Here is a 20,149-nt window from a genome sequence, read left to right as displayed (position 1 = left end):
TTAAACCGAGGTCCCGTCTTCCCTCACAGGTGGACGTAAAAGATCCCAAGGCACTATTCGAAGAAGAGCCGGTGAGTTCTCCCGGTGTCCTGGTCGATATTTATCCCTCAACCAACACCTAAAACAGATTATCTGGTCATTAATTTCATTGATGTTTGGGGGAACTTGCTGTGCACAAATTGGCTGCCGTGTTTCCCGACATTACAACGGTTCAAAAGTATTTAATTGGTTGTAAAGCACTTTGGGACTTCCTGAGGTCATAAAAGGCTCTATATAAATGCAAGTTCTTTCTATTATCCTGCAGTTAATGCGTTGATATTTACAGTATGACAACTCTGATGTATATTCCTATAATCTGCAAATTCTTTCACAAGAAAAGATTCCTCTTGATAATAAAAGTTGACATTTCAATCTCTAAAACTATGTTATTAATGCAGCATTTTCAAACAGATATATATTTTATTTATAGTAGTAAAAAGGATTACAGATACCTTAAACAGTCTTGTAATAGATTTTACATGATCTTGTAGGCTGAGAATGACTTGATATGAGCCATCTCCCTGTGCAATTCAAGTGGCACCCAGAATATATAACAAGCTCCACACAATTCAGTGTTACTGACTATATCAAGTAAGTGATCTCTGCGTTTCTCCAATTCTGGCCTCTTGCACATCCCCGATTTTCATCACTCCACCATTGGCGGCCGTGGCTTCAGCTGTCTAAGCCCTAAGCTCTGGAATTCCCTCCCTAAACCTCTCCACCTCTCTCCTCCTTTAAGATGCTCCTTAATATCTATCTCTTTGACCAAGCTTTTGGTCACCTGTCCTAATATCTCCTTATGTGGCTCGGTGTCAAATTTTGTCTGATTTACGCTCCTGTGAAGCGTCTTGGAGCATTTTACTACGTTAAAGGTGCTATACAAATGCAGGTTGTTGTTAGGAGAAAGCCCAGTTATCTCCCTTCCTCTCCTGAAGGTGTCAGCACCCTCAGCCAACCAGCCGGTCATTTGGAGCGTGAGCCTTGGCTGTGAGTGTTTGCTGTGGGACACCATTGCAGGATTTCAGGTTGACAGGCTGTAACTAGTGGGGTGCTGCAAGGATCAGTGCTTGGGCCTCAGCTATTTACAATTTATATTAATGACTTGGATGAAGGGACCGGGTATAATGTATCCATATTTGCTAATGATACAAAGCTAGGTGGGAAAGTAAGCTGTGAGGAGGACACAGAGTCTGCAAAGGAATATAGACAGGTTAAGTGGGTGGGCAAGAAGATGACAGATGGAGTATAATGTGGGGAAATGTGAGGTTATTCACTTTGGTAGGAAGAATAGAAAAACAGAATATTTTTTGAATGGTGAGAAACTATTAAATGTTGGTGTCCAGAGAGACTTGAGTGTCCTCGTACAAGAAACACAGAAAGTTAACATGCAGGTACAGCAGACAATTAGGAAAGCAAATGGAATGTTGGCCTTTATTGCAAGGGGGTTGGAGTACAAGAGTAAGGAAGTCTTGCTGCAATTGTACAGGGCTTTGGTGAGACCTCACCTGGAGTACTGTGAACAGTTTTGGTCTCCTTATCTAAGGAAGGATATACTTGCCTTAAAGGCGGTACAACAAAGGTTCACTAGATTGATTCCTGGGATGAGAGGGTTGTCCTGTGAGGAGAGATTGAGTAGAATGGGCCTATACTCTCTGGAGTTTAGAAGAATGAGAGGTGATCTCATTGAAACATGTAAGATTCTGAAGAGGCTTGACAGGGTAGGTGCTGAGAGGCTGTTTCCCCTGGCTGGAGAGTTTAGAACTAGGGGGCATAGTCTCAGGATAAAGAGTTGGTCATTTAAGACTGAGATGAGGAAGAATTTCTTCACTCAGAGGGTTGTGAATCTTTGGAATTCTCTACCCCAGAGGGCTGTGGAGGCTCAGTCATTGAATATATTCAAGGTTGAGATCGATAGATTTTTGGACTCCAGGGGAATCAAGGGATATGGGGATCGGCAGGAAAGTGGAGTTGAGGTTAAAGTTCAGCCATGATCTGATTGAATGGTGGAGCAGGCTCGAGGGGCCGAATGGTCTACTCCTGCTCCTATTTCTTATGTCCTTATACTCTAGGAGAGCCTGACTTAGTCCTCGTCTGAAGTCCACAGCTGTACTTACCAGCAGGCGGAGGAGTTGGGCTTCAATCAGCAGCAGGGACCCTGGCTCAAATGTCCAGTCCCTCAGCCAATTTTCTGAGGCAAGTCACAGCAGCCCCACCACCGGTCGCTCCAGTTCGAGATCAACTCCCTCAGCAAAAGGTGGGCGATCGAATCATCAGCCTCTCTGATACCACCCTTTACTATTCAGCAAAGATCTTTCTTTACCCTCAGGGCTGGATTTGACCCCAGATTCCGGATGACGGGTAGAGTCTCAGAGTGTCAGTCAGCCGCACCACCGAGCTAGCCTCTATTCACTTTGATAACTGATAGCCTCGTGGATACGAAGCCTTATCTGTCCACGCTTGTCTCTGCCAACCTATTGTTCATGATTGCCAAGGCGCCGACACCCCCAGAGAACCCATTGTACCGCGAGTGACTTTGCCTGGGACCGCCGTTGGCAGTCTCAAAGAGCTGCTTCTGCATTATAGCCAAGGAGACCTTGTTGGAAGCCAAAAAGTCTTTTACGGATATCATCTCTCCTGACATTCGGCGCCCATCTGTCTCACTGTCGCACACTGTCTCCACAGAGACTTCATGCCTTCTGCTCTTGACAGTTGCCGGATGCACGGCGTTGCAGTGAGTCCTCGCCTTCTTCCTCCTCTGGCACCGCCGACAACACTGGCACTCCATCTTCTTCAGGATCCAGTTGAGGAACTGCTTGATGACAATGGAGGAGACGTTAAACAAGGAATATATGCAGCACACGCCCATCAGTATGAGCAGGAAATTCCCCACCTGGTACAGGCTTTGATTGCCATAGACCGCTCTTTGACTGCTCACCAAATCGCCAAAACCGATGGTGCTGAACGCCACAAAGCAAAAGTACAGGGATTCTGCGTAGGTCCAGCCCTCGACAGGCGAGTACATTGCCGAGGCACAGCAAGAGATTAAAATCGAGGCGATCCCCAGTATTAGCATGACGTAGTAAACGGAAGGCTTCCAGCCGTCCAAGCTGTCCACCTCTCCCGAGCGGCTGGAGCCTCGGCAGTCTGCCGGCCCCATGGGCCCACTGCGCTGTAACTTCCTCTCGTGGAACCACCGCAAGACGTAGGCCAGCAGCGTGATGATCCTCTCCAGGAACAGATTGAAGAACAAGATGGTGGCGGCGCAGCCAATCAGGCCGTAGAAGATCAGGAAGATTCTGCCACCAATAGTCGCCGGTGTGGTCATCCCAAACCCTGCAGGGGGGGGGGGGGGGGGAGATAAGATGAGAATTGTAAGCGTTAAAGTGTACCGTAACTCTGTCGTAACTGGGGTCTCCGTAATCTCAGTCCACTTCACTTTGGAGCCAGTTCAGACCTCGACAACCAATTCACACACCGAAGTTTAACAAAGTGAACTGAAGGCAGTGAAGTGAGGATTCGAGTATTGATCAGAGGGTGTAAAATGATTATCAGAATATTGATCAGGTGTTAAGTGATTATCAGAGTGACGATCGGCTTGAGTGGACCTGGGCCAGGGAGGGGAGACAGTGAGCCAGGATTCCTACCCCCGTTTATGATCACTATCCAGCGTGGAGTGTGTATGTGTGGCTATTAGGCTTGTGTGTGATGCACACTGTGATTGAATAGCTGTCGAAACAGGTGAAGAATGGCCACTGGGGGGGGGAGCGGAGAGATACCAGAGCGCAGTCGGCCATGGGTTGAACCATCTGCAGTGAGAGTCAGTGGTTTAGGAGAGGACGGGCCAACCAGCAGAAGGAATACCGAGAATGCTGCTGTCGAGAGTATTAACCAGAGGTTTAGAGTCACAGATTGAACACGGGTTGTCTTTTTTGAAGAGTCTGCGGCAGTTGTACAAGTTTTGTCATCTCATTTGATGGACATTGAGAGTTTGCAGAAACCTCCATGTGGAGATACTAGTTAATGACGTTCGATATAACCTTTCGCTTTATGGCCCCAGCTGGCGATTTGTTTGAATTCCTAGCACCGTGTCACTAATGGACCATATTTTAATCCCTTTCGGTTATTAAAGCATCATTTGATGATTTTGCGGAGTATACGATTGGCTGCAGCAAAGGCAGATCGACAGCACTGGAGTTAATTATTCACTTCCGTTATAAACCTGATAGTTCTAATAAGTAACAGGGGAAAAAAACAAACGACACGTTTTCCTTAAGTTATTGCAGTTTAAATAAATATTTATTGAGGTTCGGTTGTGTTCTGCTGTCTGCGGGTCGTGCGGTACTGAGGCCCATAATGACAGCAAGGTGCCAGCTTCAATCCGCGCTCAGAGTTTATTGATCTCAGCTGAAGCAGATTAAATTGCTCTCAATGGCCCGGAGATGGGGGAGAACTAAACCAGGATTGGTGTTCCTGATTGCATCCAATGACCCCCTGCTGGGATATCTGTCTGTGTTGCTGCAACCCATAATTGTAGTTATTATTACCTGTGTGAGTCTTCACAGTGAATATGGGCAGACACCTTCAGCAGAGCTCAATTCTGTCTTCCTTTAACTCACACACAGCAATGTTGATTGGATATAGTCAGGGGCAGGAACCCTGGCTGATTTCCCTTCTACCCCGGGGATGTTTAGGCCAGACTGGGGCTGAAGTCTGCGGCTCCCCTGGGCTCAGTACCCCATAGAGCTCCGATATTTACAGTAAATAATATCCCACACTGGGGATCAATTAGGAGAAATCACTAGGAGTACACGAAGGAGAATTTGACGCTGCGGCGCCTGCTTATTAGTTCGTTATTTCAGTACAACAAAAGTTTTCATTAACGTCGTAAGAACGACGGAGATATTTCGGAGGGAGGTCGGTGCAATCCTGGGGGGAAACGGCGCAGTTGGTCGTTTGTTGGTGAATTGCACCGATCCCGCACTGAGGAAATTCAGGGCCACCCAGTTAGTAATTTATCATTTCCTCTTTGTTCTTTCCTCCCCCTTTTCCCTAGTTCTGCACTTGCTTAAAAATTACTTATCTCTAACCTCTTCCAGTTCTGATGAAAGGTCATCGACCTGACAGGTTAACACTCTCTTTCTCTTTCCACAGCCTGACCTGCTGAGTATTTTCCAACATTTTCTGTTTTTATTTCAGATTTCCAGCATCCGCAGTATTTTGCTTTTGTTTTGATAATTTATTAGCTGGAAGCGGATCTCACTACTGGTACCCTGGTTACTGCAGCCGACACCCCATGGGCAGTAGATTTAAGAGTTTCCTCCAATTCTCCTCTTTCCCCCTACAATCGACAAGCTTTTAAAACACAAGCTTGGCGACACGACTTGTCATCTCCGACATTCAGCCTACTTGGGACATTTTGTTATGTTAGAGTTGCTCTGTAAACTCACACTGTTGTATTCCCCAAGTACCATCCTGCATTATGAGCAAGATTTAATCAATTAAAAACAAACTCGTAGTTCTCTTTTGATGTAGAAGTAATTTTTTTTGTCGTGAGCAACTAATTTTGACAGGCTTACAAAATGCTCACAATTCACTGCCGCCATAGCGATCTCAGGAAGCAAACAAGTGCCTGTATTTTTGGGACGCTGGGTTACAAATAATGTTCAAACAGCTGGTGCCAATTTGTTACCTTGAAAGGGAGTTAACTAATTATGCTAATTCCAGGTGGACTGTTTGGGCTCTTTGAAGGTCAGACAACCAGTCCACCAAAAACTACTTTACAATACATTTTTTAAAAAATAATTAATTAGAGAGGAGGCTCGCGTGGAGCATAAACGATGGCATAAAAGTGTCGGGTTGGATGCTCTGTCTGTGGTGCATATTCTGTGTAATCGTTGGGCTGAAATATTAGCGAATATTAATGGTTTTCTTGAAACTGTGGACAAAACAGTTTCGTCCGGATGTGTTTTCGCCCACTAATATCCCAGTTTGCGACCTCACTAAGTGGGTTCCGCTTTTCTCTGGGACAGAGAGGAAGAGCCAGCGGCTGTCAGGAAGGTGCAAGAAGGGCAGAGGCTGGAACATCAGACGAGGAAGGTGTGCGTGAATGGAGAGGGAAAGGCAAGGAGTAAATACAAAGATATAAATGCTGTAAAGCGTCCAGCTGAAGTTAGACTCGATCAATCGTTTGGCTAATGATCTCTGGCAGAAAAAGCTACGCGTATTTTGAAAGCTGCAGAGCCTCGCTCGGTGGGCCAAACGGTCCATCTGGAATTAGCATAATTAGTTAACTCTCGTTAAATGAACCGCCCGGCGTAGTGCAGACCAGGTTAGATCTATGGTCCGTCCTCAGTTAGCTAATCCACCTGGGGAGGTAGCACAGGTAGTACAACTTAGCCTCTGGGTCCCTGCTCCTGCTCACTATCCAGCAGGACTATGGGGGGCAAAGGGCAGGGGGAATGGAACTATTCTGATGGCTCTTTCAAAAAGCTGGCAGGGGCACGATGGGCCATTCCATGACTTCTGGAAAGTGCACACGTGAATGCTGGGTGGTGAGGATCGAGGATCAGACTTTGGTGTGATGCCTCCCATTGTTGACCGTCCTGCCCACACTCGCCATCTGGGCTCATAAGTGAATTATGCTCACTAGAGGGGTTCTGAAGAGAAGTGGCATCTTGTGGAAACTCATACAACCCCAGCGTCTTCAGGAGAGATGGAGAGAAGAATGATTACAAATGGAGGAGGGTTTTTAAAAAAAAAGGAAAAATCAGGAAAGAAAAATTCAGAACTGAGAGGGTTAATCTTCATTGTGTTTGTGCTGCTCTGTTGTAAAGAGTTCAGGAAATTACATGGTGATAAAAGTTTGGAAAATTCAATTGAGGAACTCTCTTTGTTTCACATCATTTAAAAGGGTTAGGGATTCAGTGGCGTTCATATGATTCTGTTTACATTTGGAGCAATTTCAGGGATATTAAAAATCAATATCAGATTCATCCTTGTAAGTCATTTAGTCTCAACATTTGTTGGGGGAATAAGATGTACTGAATACTGAGCACAGCTGCTGCCCTTCCAGGTGTCTAATGTTTAATCTAAAGGCTCCGCTTGTGCTCTTTGTACAATCGCTGCCCTCTAACCTGTTCAGAAACCCAGTAAAGAGACGCACTGACCTATGGTGGAGACTACTGTTCCGACAAAGTAGAAGGCTCCGGTGAAGTCCCATCTGGGTCGCAGCACGTCCACCCTGATCCCAGCCACACTGGCCTCCTCGTACTCCTTCAAGAAGGTAGTGAGCTCCGTGCGGCTGAGGTTGTGGCTGTAGGTGAAGTTGGCGAGTTTCCGGCCCCAGGCCCGTTGCGCCCGGAGCTCCGCTGGCCGCTCGATGGCCGAGAAGACGGCGGCCCCGCACAGCAAGTACAGTAGAATGAAAAGGGCCAGCAGGGCGAAGCGGGCGTTGTCTTCGTTGAGCCTGAAGGAAGGGCAGCAGCCTCCCCTCCTGGCCATAGCTCAGCAACTCTCAGAGGGAGAGCTGCATGCTGAGTGTTTGCTGTCAAAGGCATAAGTGGTCTCACTTGTTTGTTGCTTGTTGGAGATCTCACAATCACTTTCAATGAGCACTGCCACTTGAGCACAGCAGGCTCACTCTTGTACTTCCATATATGGAGCAGGATTCCACCCCCACCATGCTTCTGTCTTAAAGGGGTAGTCGGATGTAGCTGATGCTGGAGGGCAAGTACGGTTTAATTAGTAGAAACGAAATAAGAAAAGATAAACACTCGTACTTTCAAATAAATCATTCCCCAGATGGTTTAATGCCCATTCTCTAGGGTTCCCAATGAAAGAAAGACTTGCATTTATATAGCACCTTTCACGACCTCAGGACGTCCCAAAGTGCTTTACAGCCAATGAAGTACTTTTGAAGTGTAGTCGCTGTTGCAATGTAGGACAGGTGGCTGCCAATTTAGGAACAGCAAGATCCCACAAACAGCAATGAGATAAATGACCAGATAATCTTTTTTAAGTGATGTTAGTTGAGGGATAAATTTTGATCAGGATATTGGGGAGAACTCAGCTGCTGCTCTTCAAAATAGTGCCATGAGATCTTTTACATCCCCTTAAGAGGGCAGATGGGGCCTCAGTTTAGCATCTCCTCTAAAAGACAGCATCTCCGCATCAGTACTAGCACTGTCAGCATAGATTTTGCTCAAGTCTCTGAAGCGGGACTCAAACCCACAATCTTCTAACTTAGAGGCAAGCATGCTACCCATTGAGCCACAGCTTGATGCTTTCACAGGGTCTTGCAAACAGCGGAGTGATTCTTTTGTCCTTCGTAAAGCTGCACCGATGGCCAATCTGTATTGGAGAGTGGTCCTTGTATCACCAAGCTGGACCGTTCAGTACTTGAATAAAGTGCTAAACCTAATTCAGGTCAAACCAATCTGGAGTCCAATACGAATTTTTTTTGTTCTTTGTTCCCATTTTCAATGTTGAAGACTTAGTCAGCCATTCTTTCACCCCTCAGACCTAGGCTGGAATTCAGCCAAGATTGATGAGAATCATAGAATCTTACAGCACAGAAGGAGGCCATTTGGCCACCGTGCCTGTGCCGACACTTTGAAAGAGCTATCCAATTAGTCCCACTCCCCCTGCTCTTTCCCCATAGCCCTGCAAATTTCCCCCTTTCAAGTACCCAATTCCATTTTGAAAGTTATTATTGAATCTGCTTCTTCCACTCTTTCAGACAGTGCATTCCAGATCATAACAACTCGCTGCATAAAAATAGTTCTCCTCATCTCCCCCTCTAGTTCTTTTGCCAATTACCTTAAATCTATGTCCTCTGGTTACCGACCTTCCTGCCAGTAGAAAGAATTTCTCCTTATTTACTCTATCAAAATCCTTCATGCTTTTGAACACCTCTATTAAATCTCCCCTTAACCTTCTCTGCTCTAAGGAGAACAACACCAGCTGCTTCTTCTCTAGTCTGTCCACATAACTGAAGTCCCGTATCCTTGGAGAAGAGCCTCCTTGCTCTGCAAACTGTAATGGCCAGATGTGAAGTGAGAAGGAAGGGAAGACTGAGAACGTGGACCACTGTTTTGAGGATGGGAGAAAGATTGAGTTAGAGGAGGAATGAGTCTTGATTTCCAAACAGTGAGAAGCATGAGTTTGTAGGACGGTGTATTTGGAGCATAGGAGGAAGACGAGAGGGAAGCTCAGAGAATCACTGACCAGGGTGGTATTGACAAAATGGAGGGAGACAAGATAGGTTGTGACAGAGAGAGGGGATGGAGGCTATAGGTGTGAGAGGGAATTGCCTATCAGATGACAAGTTTTACTTACAACGTGTCCAGGAGTGTAATAGGGGTATTGGAAGATCCTTCCTTGATATAAGTGTTCAAGTCTTGGATGTTTTATAGAGAATGAAGAGTTGGTGAGAGGAAAAGGTATTTGGCACAATACAGGATATTGAACTTCTTGGAGGCAGTTTTAGCGATGGAGAAGATGGGGGCATTCAACTTGAGATCAGAGAAGATAAGCCAAGAATCTTCAGAGTACAAAAGCAAGAATGTTATGCTAAATCTTTATAAATCACTGGTTAGGCTTTAGCTGGAGCATTGTGTCTAATTCTGGGCACCACATTTTAGGAAGGATGTCAAGGCAGAGGAGATTTACCAGAACGGTACCAGGGATGAGGGACTTCAATTATGTGGAGAGACTGGAGAAGCTGGGATTGTTCTCCTCAGAACAGAGAAGGTTAAGGGGAGATTTAAGAGAAGTGTTCAAAATTATGAGAGGTTTTGATAGAGTAGATAGGGAGAAACTGTTTCCACTGGCAGAAAGGTTGATAACCAGAGGACACAGATTTAAGATAATTGGCAAAAGAAACAGAAGGAAGTTGAGGAGAAATGTTTTTACGCAGCGTGTTGTTATGATGTAGAATGCACTGCCTGAAAGGATGGGGGATTTGATAAATTTCAAAAGCGAATTGGATAAATACTTGAAGGGGAAAAATGTGCAGGGCTATGGGGGAAAGAGCAGGGGAGTGGGACTAATTGGATAGCTCTTTCAAAGAGCCAGCAAACCATGATGGGCCGAATGGTCTCCCTCTATGATGTAAGATTCTATGATTCTAAAATGAAGAACGGGTGTCTACCATCGGCCTCAATATCACCTGGGCTAGGGAGAGGGAAAAATCAGTTAGGATTCTTATTCCTTAACACTAAGCGATGCTTTCCATGGTCAATAGCCTGGCAACACTCACCGTGTAGGCTTAGACCTGAAAAATGACCATTCAGTCAAAGTACAGGGCTGCCAGCATCCCTACAAGAGGAGGAGGATAAGGTGAAAGAAAGAACATCGATCATACTGAATGACACACTCCCCCCTTCCCGACCCTTCTGTTATAGAAGTGAGCAAGGAGTCCTGTGACTCTGTACTGAACGGAACTGTCTCACAGCAGTTACTAGCGTGCACTATTTCTAACATCAACACACCAACCGTGGAATGTTCTGTACCGTATTGCTGAACTAGTGTCCCTGTGAAAGTAAATAGGGAGAGTGATAGAGAACTGGACGCTTTGTAATCATTGCTGTTAACCTTGGCGAGCAGAATAGAAGGTAATGAGGATTGGTGCAAGGCCAGTGAAGAGGATTTCATGAGCTAACAATTCATAGTCTCTGATATAAGTGGCTGTTGTCAAAGGAATGTAGAGTTTGGAAGGGGTATTTGGGCAGGAAGAGGTCCCAGAATAAGAGGGTGGCAAGGCCATGGAGGGACTTAAAGCCAAAGTCAAGAATGATAAATTTGAAATGTTGGTGGATTGGGAGCCAGTGAAACATTGGCGTTAAGTGTACAATGAATGCATTTCCGGGGGTGAAATTGAGCCATATCAAGGCAGGGGACAGTGGCTTAGTTAAGTACCTTTATTGATGTATGTAAGCCTGATCTGAATTTGCTTGATTGCCTTAGGGAGTCGGGGAGAAAGGCTACTGCATCACCTAGGGAGCCGGGTGTTACTATTAGAAAGGACACTTTTTCATTTATATAGCACTTTTCATGACCTCAGGAAATCCCAAAGTGCTCTACAGCCAATGAAGTTCTATTGAAGAGTAGTCACTGTTGTAGCCAATTTGAGCATAGCAAGGTCCCACAAACAGCAATGAGATAAATGAACAGATAATTTGTTTTTTGATGATGTTGGTTGAGGGATAAATGTTGGCCAAGACACCGGGGAGAACTCTGTGTGAGGGGTGATTGGTTTTATTAACCATGTAAATCTGTGCTATCTTTCTGTTGATGTTTGCCTCCTTATTCTGACCCAGATTCTCTCGGGCGAATTATCAAACGGTTTAAACAAGCAACGTAGTTAAAGTTTCCATGGAGGGAAGGGGGTTTGTGGGTGGGGTGGATACGGGGGCTCATTACAGTCTGTAACTGCGATGATCACATTAGGAACAAGTAGCCTTAAAAAACATCAAGCGCCTTTACTTCAGGTTGGCATAACAACCCTCACACAGTCCAAAGGTTGGACGCAGCTACGGACAGCCTTTGCAGGAGTTCATTATTTCCACAAAAAGCAAAGTATTCTCTCTAGAAAAGAGTGGTTGAGGTCGACAGGGTTCAGATGGGAACCTGTGTCTTCAACAGGGGGTAAAAGGAGAAGCCTGAGAAACACGGGGCAGAAAGATCAACCAACACAGGTGAATGGGGGAACTCCAGTAATCTAGGACCCTAACAACACAGGCAGGGGAAAGGGGAGCCCCAATAGTATGGGTAAAATGGAAACCCTGGCAACGGGGGGGGGTGAAGAGACATAGGGTAAACAGGGCAAAGCAAAACCCTAGGAACATGATAAAAGGAGAATGGCAGCAGCACAAAGTTAATTCCCCTGACTATATTGGCATGTTATTATGATCTGGAATTCACTGCCTGAAAGGGTGGTGGAAGCAGATTCAATAGTAACTTTCAAAAGGAAATTGGATAAATACTTGAAGGAGAAAAATTTGCAGGGTAATGGGGAAAGAGCAGGGGGAATAGGACTAATTGGATAGCTCTTTCAAAGAGCCGGCACAGGCACAATGGGCTGAATGGCCTCCTGTGTTGTATCGCTCTATGATTCTGTGATGTCACAAGGTTCTAGTTATCAAAATGATTGGAAAAGAAGTTTCAGCTTCTAGTCAAATTCTTCTTACAAACAGTTTAGGGCCAGTGGTTGCAATGTTACTGGGTGTCAGTGGTACCAAGGACTGCGGTACTCTCAAAGGACAGAGCTGCTCAACGTAATCAAGTCTGACTTCAATCTTGTTTCAAGTTAATTCAAATAAATCACACAACCTAAATTACTAATGCAAAGTTTTAAATTCCAACAAATTTTAGGAGTAAACTTTTCAGTTCAAATGAAACTCTCGCATCTCCTTCAAGGAGCTTCCTTTCCTCTTCTATGTCAAACATTTCTTCCCCCTTTCCCCCAACAGCACTTCGCTGCCCATGAAAGCCAGTCCATCCTAGACTTGAGCACTGCTCCCATCTCTAGGGTTGCTGACTTTGGTTAGACATATTTCTGGAGGTGTCCTCCAGACTTCCTGACTCCTACTGCCCCGGCCGGTCAAACTACCTTTTCCTCCCTCATCTCCAATATTTTTATAACTAACTTCAAAGAAAATGTAAAGAACATACAATTATTTTTAATGCCGTTATGATTTTTCTCCCGGGTGTTGCTCGCAATTACTGGAAGCTCCTGGGCAATCCTTGATGGGTTGGCAACCCTGCCCATCTCTGGGAGGCTCTTCTGACAACTCTCTCAGGCTCTTCTCTCAAACCTTTTCCTCCATTACTTTTCTTGTCTCTGTTTGATCAATAAGACCATGAACTTTCCTTTCTCGTTCCTCCCAAGCTCCAAAGACTCCATCCTGCATGCCCTTCCTTCTCCCTGTGTTGAAATTAAGACTTGTTGCACGTCTCCTACTCCAACTCATGCTTTTCCATAAGGACATAAGGAATAGGAGCAGGAGTAGGCCATACAGCCCCTCACCTTTCCAGGACTTCAGAGTTGTGAAGCTTCTCACCTCCCTCTGTCTTCCCTTCCTCCGATAAACTACAGACTTTTAAAACCAAAATTAAAAACCCAACGGGGAAGCTTCATATACTGCTTCTCAGCCGCGGCTCAGTGGGCACCACTCTTATCTCTGAGTCTGAAGCTCATGGTTCAAGTCCCACTCCAGAGACTTGGGCACATAACCTAGTCTGACACTCCAAGTGCAGTACTGAGGGAGCGCTGCATTGTCGGAGGTGCTGTCTTTCAGATGAGATGTTAAACTGAGGCCCTGTCTGCCCTCTGAGGTGGATGTAAAAGATCTCATGGCACTTATTTTGAAGAAGAACAGGGGAGTTCTCCCTGGTGTCCTGGCCAATATTTACCACTCAACCAACATCACTAAGAGAGATTATCTGGTCATTATCACATTGCTGTTTGTGGGACCTTGCTGTGTGCAAATTGACTGCCGCGTTTCCTACATTACAACATTGACTACACTTCATTGGCTGTAAAGCGCTTTGGGATGTCCTGAGGTCATGAAAGGCGCTATATAAATGCAAGTCTGTCTTTCTTCTTCCAGAATTCTTTTGATGACAGCTTCAATGTCTGAATCTGTCCATCGCATGTAGAATTCAAACACAGACTTAACCATTGTCTGCAGGTCCAGGGCTCCTGAAACATACATTAGACCATGGGGAATGCTCTAGACTTGACTCATTTTATCCCCAGCACATATTCTGTGGGCCTTTTTATGCTCTGAGCAACACCAGGGTCAATTTCAAGTACAACGGTAGTGTATTGGTTATGTTACAGGGCTAATAATTTAGAGGACGTGAGTTCAAATCCCATCAAGATAAGTTTGAGAATTCGAATTCAGTTAAAAAAAAATTCTGGAAATAAAAAGCTGGTATATGTAAAAGTGACCATGGAGTTGTTGGATTGTTGTTAAAAACCCAACTGGTTCACTAATGTCCTATAGTCCTAAGTTGTGCTGCAGTTGTACAGGGATTTGGTGAGACCTCACCTGGAGTGCTGTGCACAGTTTTGGTCTTCTTATCTAAGGAAGGATATACTTGCCTTAGAGGCGGTACAACAAAGGTTCACTAGATTGAGTCCTGGGATGAGAGGGTTGTCCTATGAGGAGAGATTGAGTAAAATGGGCCTATATTCTCTAGAGTTTAGAAGAATGAGAGGTGATCTCATTGAAATATATAAGATTCTGAAGGGGCTTCACAGGGTAGATGCTGAGTGGTTATTTCCCCTGGATGGGGAGTCTAGAACTAGGGGGCATAGTCTCAGGATAAAGGGTCGGCCATTTAGGACTGAGATGAGGAGGAATTTCTTCACTCAGCGGGTTGTGAATCTTTGGAAAGCTTTACCCCAGAGGGCTGTGGAAGCTGAGTTATTGAATATATTCAAGGCTGAGATCGAAAGATTTTGGACTCTAGGGGAATCAAGGGATATGGGGATCAGGTAAGAAAGTGGAGTTGAGGTCAAAGGTCAGCCATGGCGGAGCAGGCTCGAGGGGCCATGTTGCCTACTCCTACTCCTATTTCTTATGTATAGGGAAGGAAATCTGCCGTCCTTACCCGGTGAGTTCAGTCCCACACTAACATGGTTGACTCTCAACAGTTCTCTGAAGTGGCTCAGCAAACCCCTCAGTTGTAACAAAGCTTCAAGAAGAAGGCCCACTACCACCAGCCAGGGATGGGCAAGAAATACCGGTCTTGTCAGCGACACCCACATCCCGAGAATGAATTTTAAAACATTTTTGTGTGACACCTGGTCTTGTTTTTGTTGCATCTGATGCAGAGTCAACAACGCTGGACAGAGCCTGTGTGTTAGTTTGCCAGTCATGAGCTGTATACCCCAGACTTCAACTTGTGGTAAAAAGCATAATCATGTTAAAAAGTGGTAGGTTATCGCATGATTACTGTGTTATTGTGCACTCTCCTCTCCTGCTCTCTCGTGTCCTATTTCTCTCTCTCTCTCTCTCTCTCTCTCAGGATATATGTATGAACACACAAAAAGAAGGGTGAGGAGAGACCAACGATGCTCACTCTACCCATTAGATGACATAACCCGGTACATAACCCTCTCGAGTCACTAATAACGTTAACGCCTGGGAGGTGCAAGAATTGACATATTGGTTTTGGAGGGAGTGCAGCGTAGGTTTACTAGAATGATACCCGGATTTCAAGGGTTAAGTTACGAGGAGAGATTACACAAATTGGGGTTGTATTCTCTGGAGTTTCGAAGGTTAAGGGGTGATCTGATCAAAGTTTATAAGATATTAAGGGGAACGGATAGGGTGGATAGAGAGAAACTATTTCCGCTGGTTGGGGATTCTAGGACTAGGGGACACAGTCTAAAAATTAGAGCCAGACCTTTCAGGAGCGAGATTAGAAAATATTTCTACACACAAAGGGTGGTAGAAGTTTGGAACTCTCTTCCGCAAATGGCAATTGATACTAGCTCAATTGCTAAATTTAAATCTGAGATAGATAGCTTTTTGGCAACCAAGGGTATTAAGGGATATGGGCCAAAGGCAGGTATATGGAGTTAGATCACAGATCAGCCATAATCTTATCAAATGGCGAAGCAGGCACGAGGGGCTGAATGGCCTACTCCTGTTCCTGTGTTCCTATGACGGAGGATAAGAACCCATGGCCAATCTCAGGAAAAATTCTGGTGACCTGAAACTCTGAAACTGAGAGGCCTTTCAAATTATGAAGGGGTTTGATAAGGTAGATATAGAGAACATGTTTCCACTTGTGGGGGAGACCAAAATGATTGGCCATATATGTAAGATAGTCACCAATAAATCCAATCAGGAGAAACTTCTTTACCCAGAGAGTGGTGGGAATTTGGAACTTGCTACCACATGGAGTAATTGAGGTGAATAGTATAGATGCATTTAAGGGGAAGCTGGATAAACACCATGAGGGAGAAAGGAATAGGATATGCTGATAGGGTGAGATGAAGTAAATAGAGTGGGAGGAGGCTCGTGTGGAGCATAAACACTGGCATAGATCTGTTGGGCCGAATGGCCTGTTTCTGAGTGGTAAATTCGATGTAAATTTCTCCTGGACGTCCTAAAGCAACCAGCCAAGGCTTCAGAGGGTCATGGTTCACCATTACGTAGAGACTGGGAAGGACTCGTAGGATGAGAAAGAAAGCAAGAGGAGTGACAGCATTTACCAGCATGGTATCTCTTACGCGAGACACAGCCAATGTGGGGCACTTGATGGGGCTTTCCTTTTGTTATACTCCTTAATTTGCAATGGCTGCCCACACTTGATGGGCTTCGGCTCTGGGTTTACAAGGAGCTGCTGCTCAGACACTCGACTGAAGAAGGACTCAAGTGGCAAAGAAATCTTGCTCCTAATCCACTTCAGTCACGTTCGCTGTAAATAGAACGCTGATCAAAGTTTTTTCCATGACACTAATGTACTCTCTCCTGGAACCGTGTGCTCGCACAAACATATTAAAGAGGCCCTGTCACTGCAACTGTTTCTTTGAAGTCCGTGAGAGTACAAGGATCACACAAATTTTCTTTTCTCTGATCTGAAATTCAACTTGTCCTCTAATGGTGCTCCAGGTGCTGGGAAAGCTTTCACATCCGTCATTTCCACATCACACGATGGATGGTTTATAGCCCCCTCACAATCAGCCTTTACCCACACAACAGACTTCGAGACGAGGTCAGAAGGCTACAGAGGCAGAGAGAAATAAAGAATCAATCAGACCATCATTCAAACATAATAAATCACTCAGACTTTTGTACTCAAGGTAATGGATGTTAGTGGAACACTTTCCTGTTTCAGATGCCCACAGAGGCCCCGATTTTAACTATCCCCACCAGCTGGCGAAGACCAGGCTTGTGAGGGGTGGCAGTTAAAATATGGGCAGCGACTTACCCTCTCTAGTCCCACTGCCTTCCCGCCATGTCCGCCTGAGCAGGGGAGGGAGCAGTGACAGCATTCCCGCCCCCCGCCCCCCAGGCCAGACCTGCTGGGAGGGGGTTCGTGGACCAGAAGAGGCCCAGGTAGGTAAGCGTGAGAAAATATTATTTTAAGTTTCTCTGTGAGCCAGGAGGAGGACCAATGGGTCTCGCAAGGAAGCCTTGGGCCTCCCTTGCCCCAGGCTCCCCTCCAACCCTCCAATCCCCTTGATCGCATCCAGAGCCTTCCCAACATACCACTTATCTAAGTCCCCAGCTGTGGTCTCCTGCCGCCTGAATTCCTGCTCCGGCCCACCCACCGGGCCAGGGAGTGGATCTGGCTGGGTTAGGGCAGGTCACTGAGAAAATTAATGGCAATGATGCCAGGCCATTTAGATCGGCTGGGCCTCCACCTCACCGGGTTCACCTCCATTAATATCGGGGCTCCAGTGTCAGCATCAAGCACTCCCAAGTCAGGTACACCAGTTAGATAGTTAGTTTGAGCACCTTCACCACATGGACTGCAGTAGTTCGAGAACAAAGCCCACCACCATCTTCTCAAGGGCAACTAGGGATGGGCAATAAATGCCGGCCTTGCCAGCGATGCCCACATCCCGAGAATGAATTTTTTAAAAAGTAAAGCTCCTTCTACACTGTCCCATCAAATGCTCCCAGGTCAGGTACAGCACAGGTTAGATACAGAGTAAAGCTCCCTCTACACTGTCCCTTCAAACACTCCCAGGGCAGGTATAGCATGGGTTAGATACAGAGTAAAGCTCCCTCTACACTGTCCCATCATATGCTCCCAGGGCAGGTACAGCACGGGTTTGATGCAGAGTAAAGCTCCCTCTACACTGTCCCATCAAACACTCCCAGGGCAGGTACTGCACGGGTTAGATACAGAGTAAAGCTCCCTCTACACTGTCTAATCAAACGCTCCCAGGGCAGGTACAGCACGGGTTAGATACAGAGTAAAGCTCCCTCTACACTGTCCCACCAAATGCTCCCAAGGCAGGTACAGCACGGGTTAGATACAGAGTAAAGCTCCCTCTACACTGTCCCATCAAATACTCCCAGGGCCGGTACAGCACGGGTTAGATACAGAGTAAAGAGCCCTCTACACTGTCCCTTCAAACACTCCCAGGGCAGGTATAGCATGGGTTAGATACAGAGTAAAGCTCCCTCTACACTGTCCCATCATATGCTCCCAGGGCAGGTACAGCACGGGTTTGATGCAGAGTAAAGCTCCCTCTACACTGTCCCATCAAACACTCCCAGGGCAGGTACTGCACGGGTTAGATACAGAGTAAAGCTCCCTCTACACTGTCTAATCAAACGCTCCCAGGGCAGGTACAGCACGGGTTAGATACAGAGTAAAGCTCCCTCTACACTGTCCCACCAAATGCTCCCAAGGCAGGTACAGCACGGGTTAGATACAGAGTAAAGCTCCCTCTACACTGTCCCATCAAATACTCCCAGGGCCGGTACAGCACGGGTTAGATACAGAGTAAAGAGCCCTCTACACTGTCCCTTCAAACACTCCCAGGGCAGGTATAGCATGGGTTAGATACAGAGTAAAGCTCCCTCTACACTGTCCCATCATATGCTCCCAGGGCAGGTACAGCACGGGTTTGATGCAGAGTAAAGCTCCCTCTACACTGTCCCATCAAATGCTCCCAGGGCAGGTTCAGCACAGGTTAGATACAGAGTAAAGCTCCCTCTACACTGTCCCATCAAATGCTCCCAAGGCAGGTACAGCACGGGTTAGATACAGAGTAAAGCTCCCTCTACACTGTCCCATCAAATGCTCCCAAGGCAGGTACAGCACGGGTTAGATACAGAGTAAAGCTCCCTCTACACTGTCCCATCAAACACTCCCAGGGCAGGTACTGCACATGTGTGTGCACCTAATATCCTCTTCCTTGGCTCGGCATCCATTTTTGTCCGATTACGTCTCTGTTAAGTCCCTTAGGATGTTTTGCTATGATTTAGGCGCTGTATAAATGCAAGTTGTTGTTCGAAAATGTGGGGACGAGATGACTGACGACTTTACCAGCTGGGGGGGGGTGGTGGGGAGTCAGAAGGGCAGAGTGTGGAGGCATGGGACTGGAAGATGTCCCAAAGTTAGAGAGGGGTGAGGGCCATGAAGGGGTTGAAGACAAGGAGTCTCAAATCATCATGTTTTGGGGAGTGGGGAGCTGATCGAGGTTGCCAACGATTGGGGTGATAGGTGAGTGGGATTTTACACAGGACAGGATGCGGGCAGAATCATAGACAGTTACGGCACAGAAGGAGACCATTCGGCCCATCATGTCCGTGCCAGCCGAAAAAGAGTATTCCAGCTTAATCCCACTTTCCAGCTCTTGGTCCGTAGCCCTGCAGGTTACGGCACTTCAGGTGCACATCCAAATACTTTTTAAATGAGTTGAGGGTTTCTGCCTCTCCCACCCTCTCAGGCAGTGAGTTCCAGACCCCCACCACCCTCTGGGTGAAAAAAATTCTCCTCAGCTCCCCTCTAATCCTTCTACCAATTACTTTAAATCTATGCCCCCTGGTCACTGACCTCTGCTAAGGGAAATAGGTCCTTCCTATCCACTCTATCTAGTCCCGGCATAATTTTATACACCTCAATTAAATCTCCCCTCAACCTCCTTTGTTCCAAAGAGAACAACCCCAGCCTATCCAATCTTTCCTCATAGCTAAAATTCTCCAGTCCTGACAAAATCCTTGTAAATCTCCTCTGTACCCTCAAATACTGCAATCACATCTAATGTGGCGACCAGAACTGTACACAGTACTCAAGCTGTGGCCAAACCAAAGTTTTATACAGTTCTAGCATAGGAACATAGGAACAGGAGTAGGCCATTCAGCCCCTTGTGCCTGTACCGCCATTTGATAAGATCATGGCTGATCTGTGATCTAACTCCATATACCTGCCTTTGGCCCATATCCCTTAATACCTTTGGTTGCCAAAAAGCTATCTATCTCAGATTTAAATTTAGCAATTGAGCTAGTATCAATTGCCGTTTGCGGAAGAGAGTTCCAAACTTCTACCACCCTTTGTGTGTAGAAATGTTTTGTAATCTCGTTCCTGAAAGGTCTGGCTCTAATTTTTAGACTGTGCCCCCTACTCCTAA

General features: G+C 46.1%; 1 protein-coding gene across 1 annotated transcript; it reads right to left on the bottom strand.

Annotated features, from left to right (window-relative positions):
- Positions 1–2,482: 2,482 nt before the first annotated feature.
- Positions 2,483–7,539, bottom strand: LOC137305814 (potassium channel subfamily K member 13-like). Its single transcript, XM_067974739.1, has 2 exons — positions 7,206–7,539; positions 2,483–3,372 (listed from the first exon to the last, which is right to left on the bottom strand). Exons 1-2 carry the CDS (start codon positions 7,537–7,539, stop codon positions 2,483–2,485), a joined length of 1,224 nt encoding a protein of 407 aa, XP_067830840.1.
- Positions 7,540–20,149: the final 12,610 nt, after the last annotated feature.

This window comes from Heptranchias perlo, chromosome 41, assembly GCF_035084215.1.
Source record: "Heptranchias perlo isolate sHepPer1 chromosome 41, sHepPer1.hap1, whole genome shotgun sequence".
NCBI classification, from domain to species: Eukaryota; Metazoa; Chordata; class Chondrichthyes; order Hexanchiformes; family Hexanchidae; genus Heptranchias; species Heptranchias perlo.
This window is presented reverse-complemented; position numbering and strand designations above follow the sequence as displayed.

Bases quoted from the DNA above. Each gene is read 5' to 3' on its own strand.
- LOC137305814 (XM_067974739.1), bottom strand. From the start codon at position 7,539: ATGGCCAGGAGGGGAGGCTGCTGCCCTTCCTTCAGGCTCAACGAAGAC. The intron at 3,373-7,205 runs GTCAGTGCGTCT...CCCCCCCTGCAG, and splicing joins AACAGTAGTCTCCACCATAG to GGTTTGGGATGACCACACCG.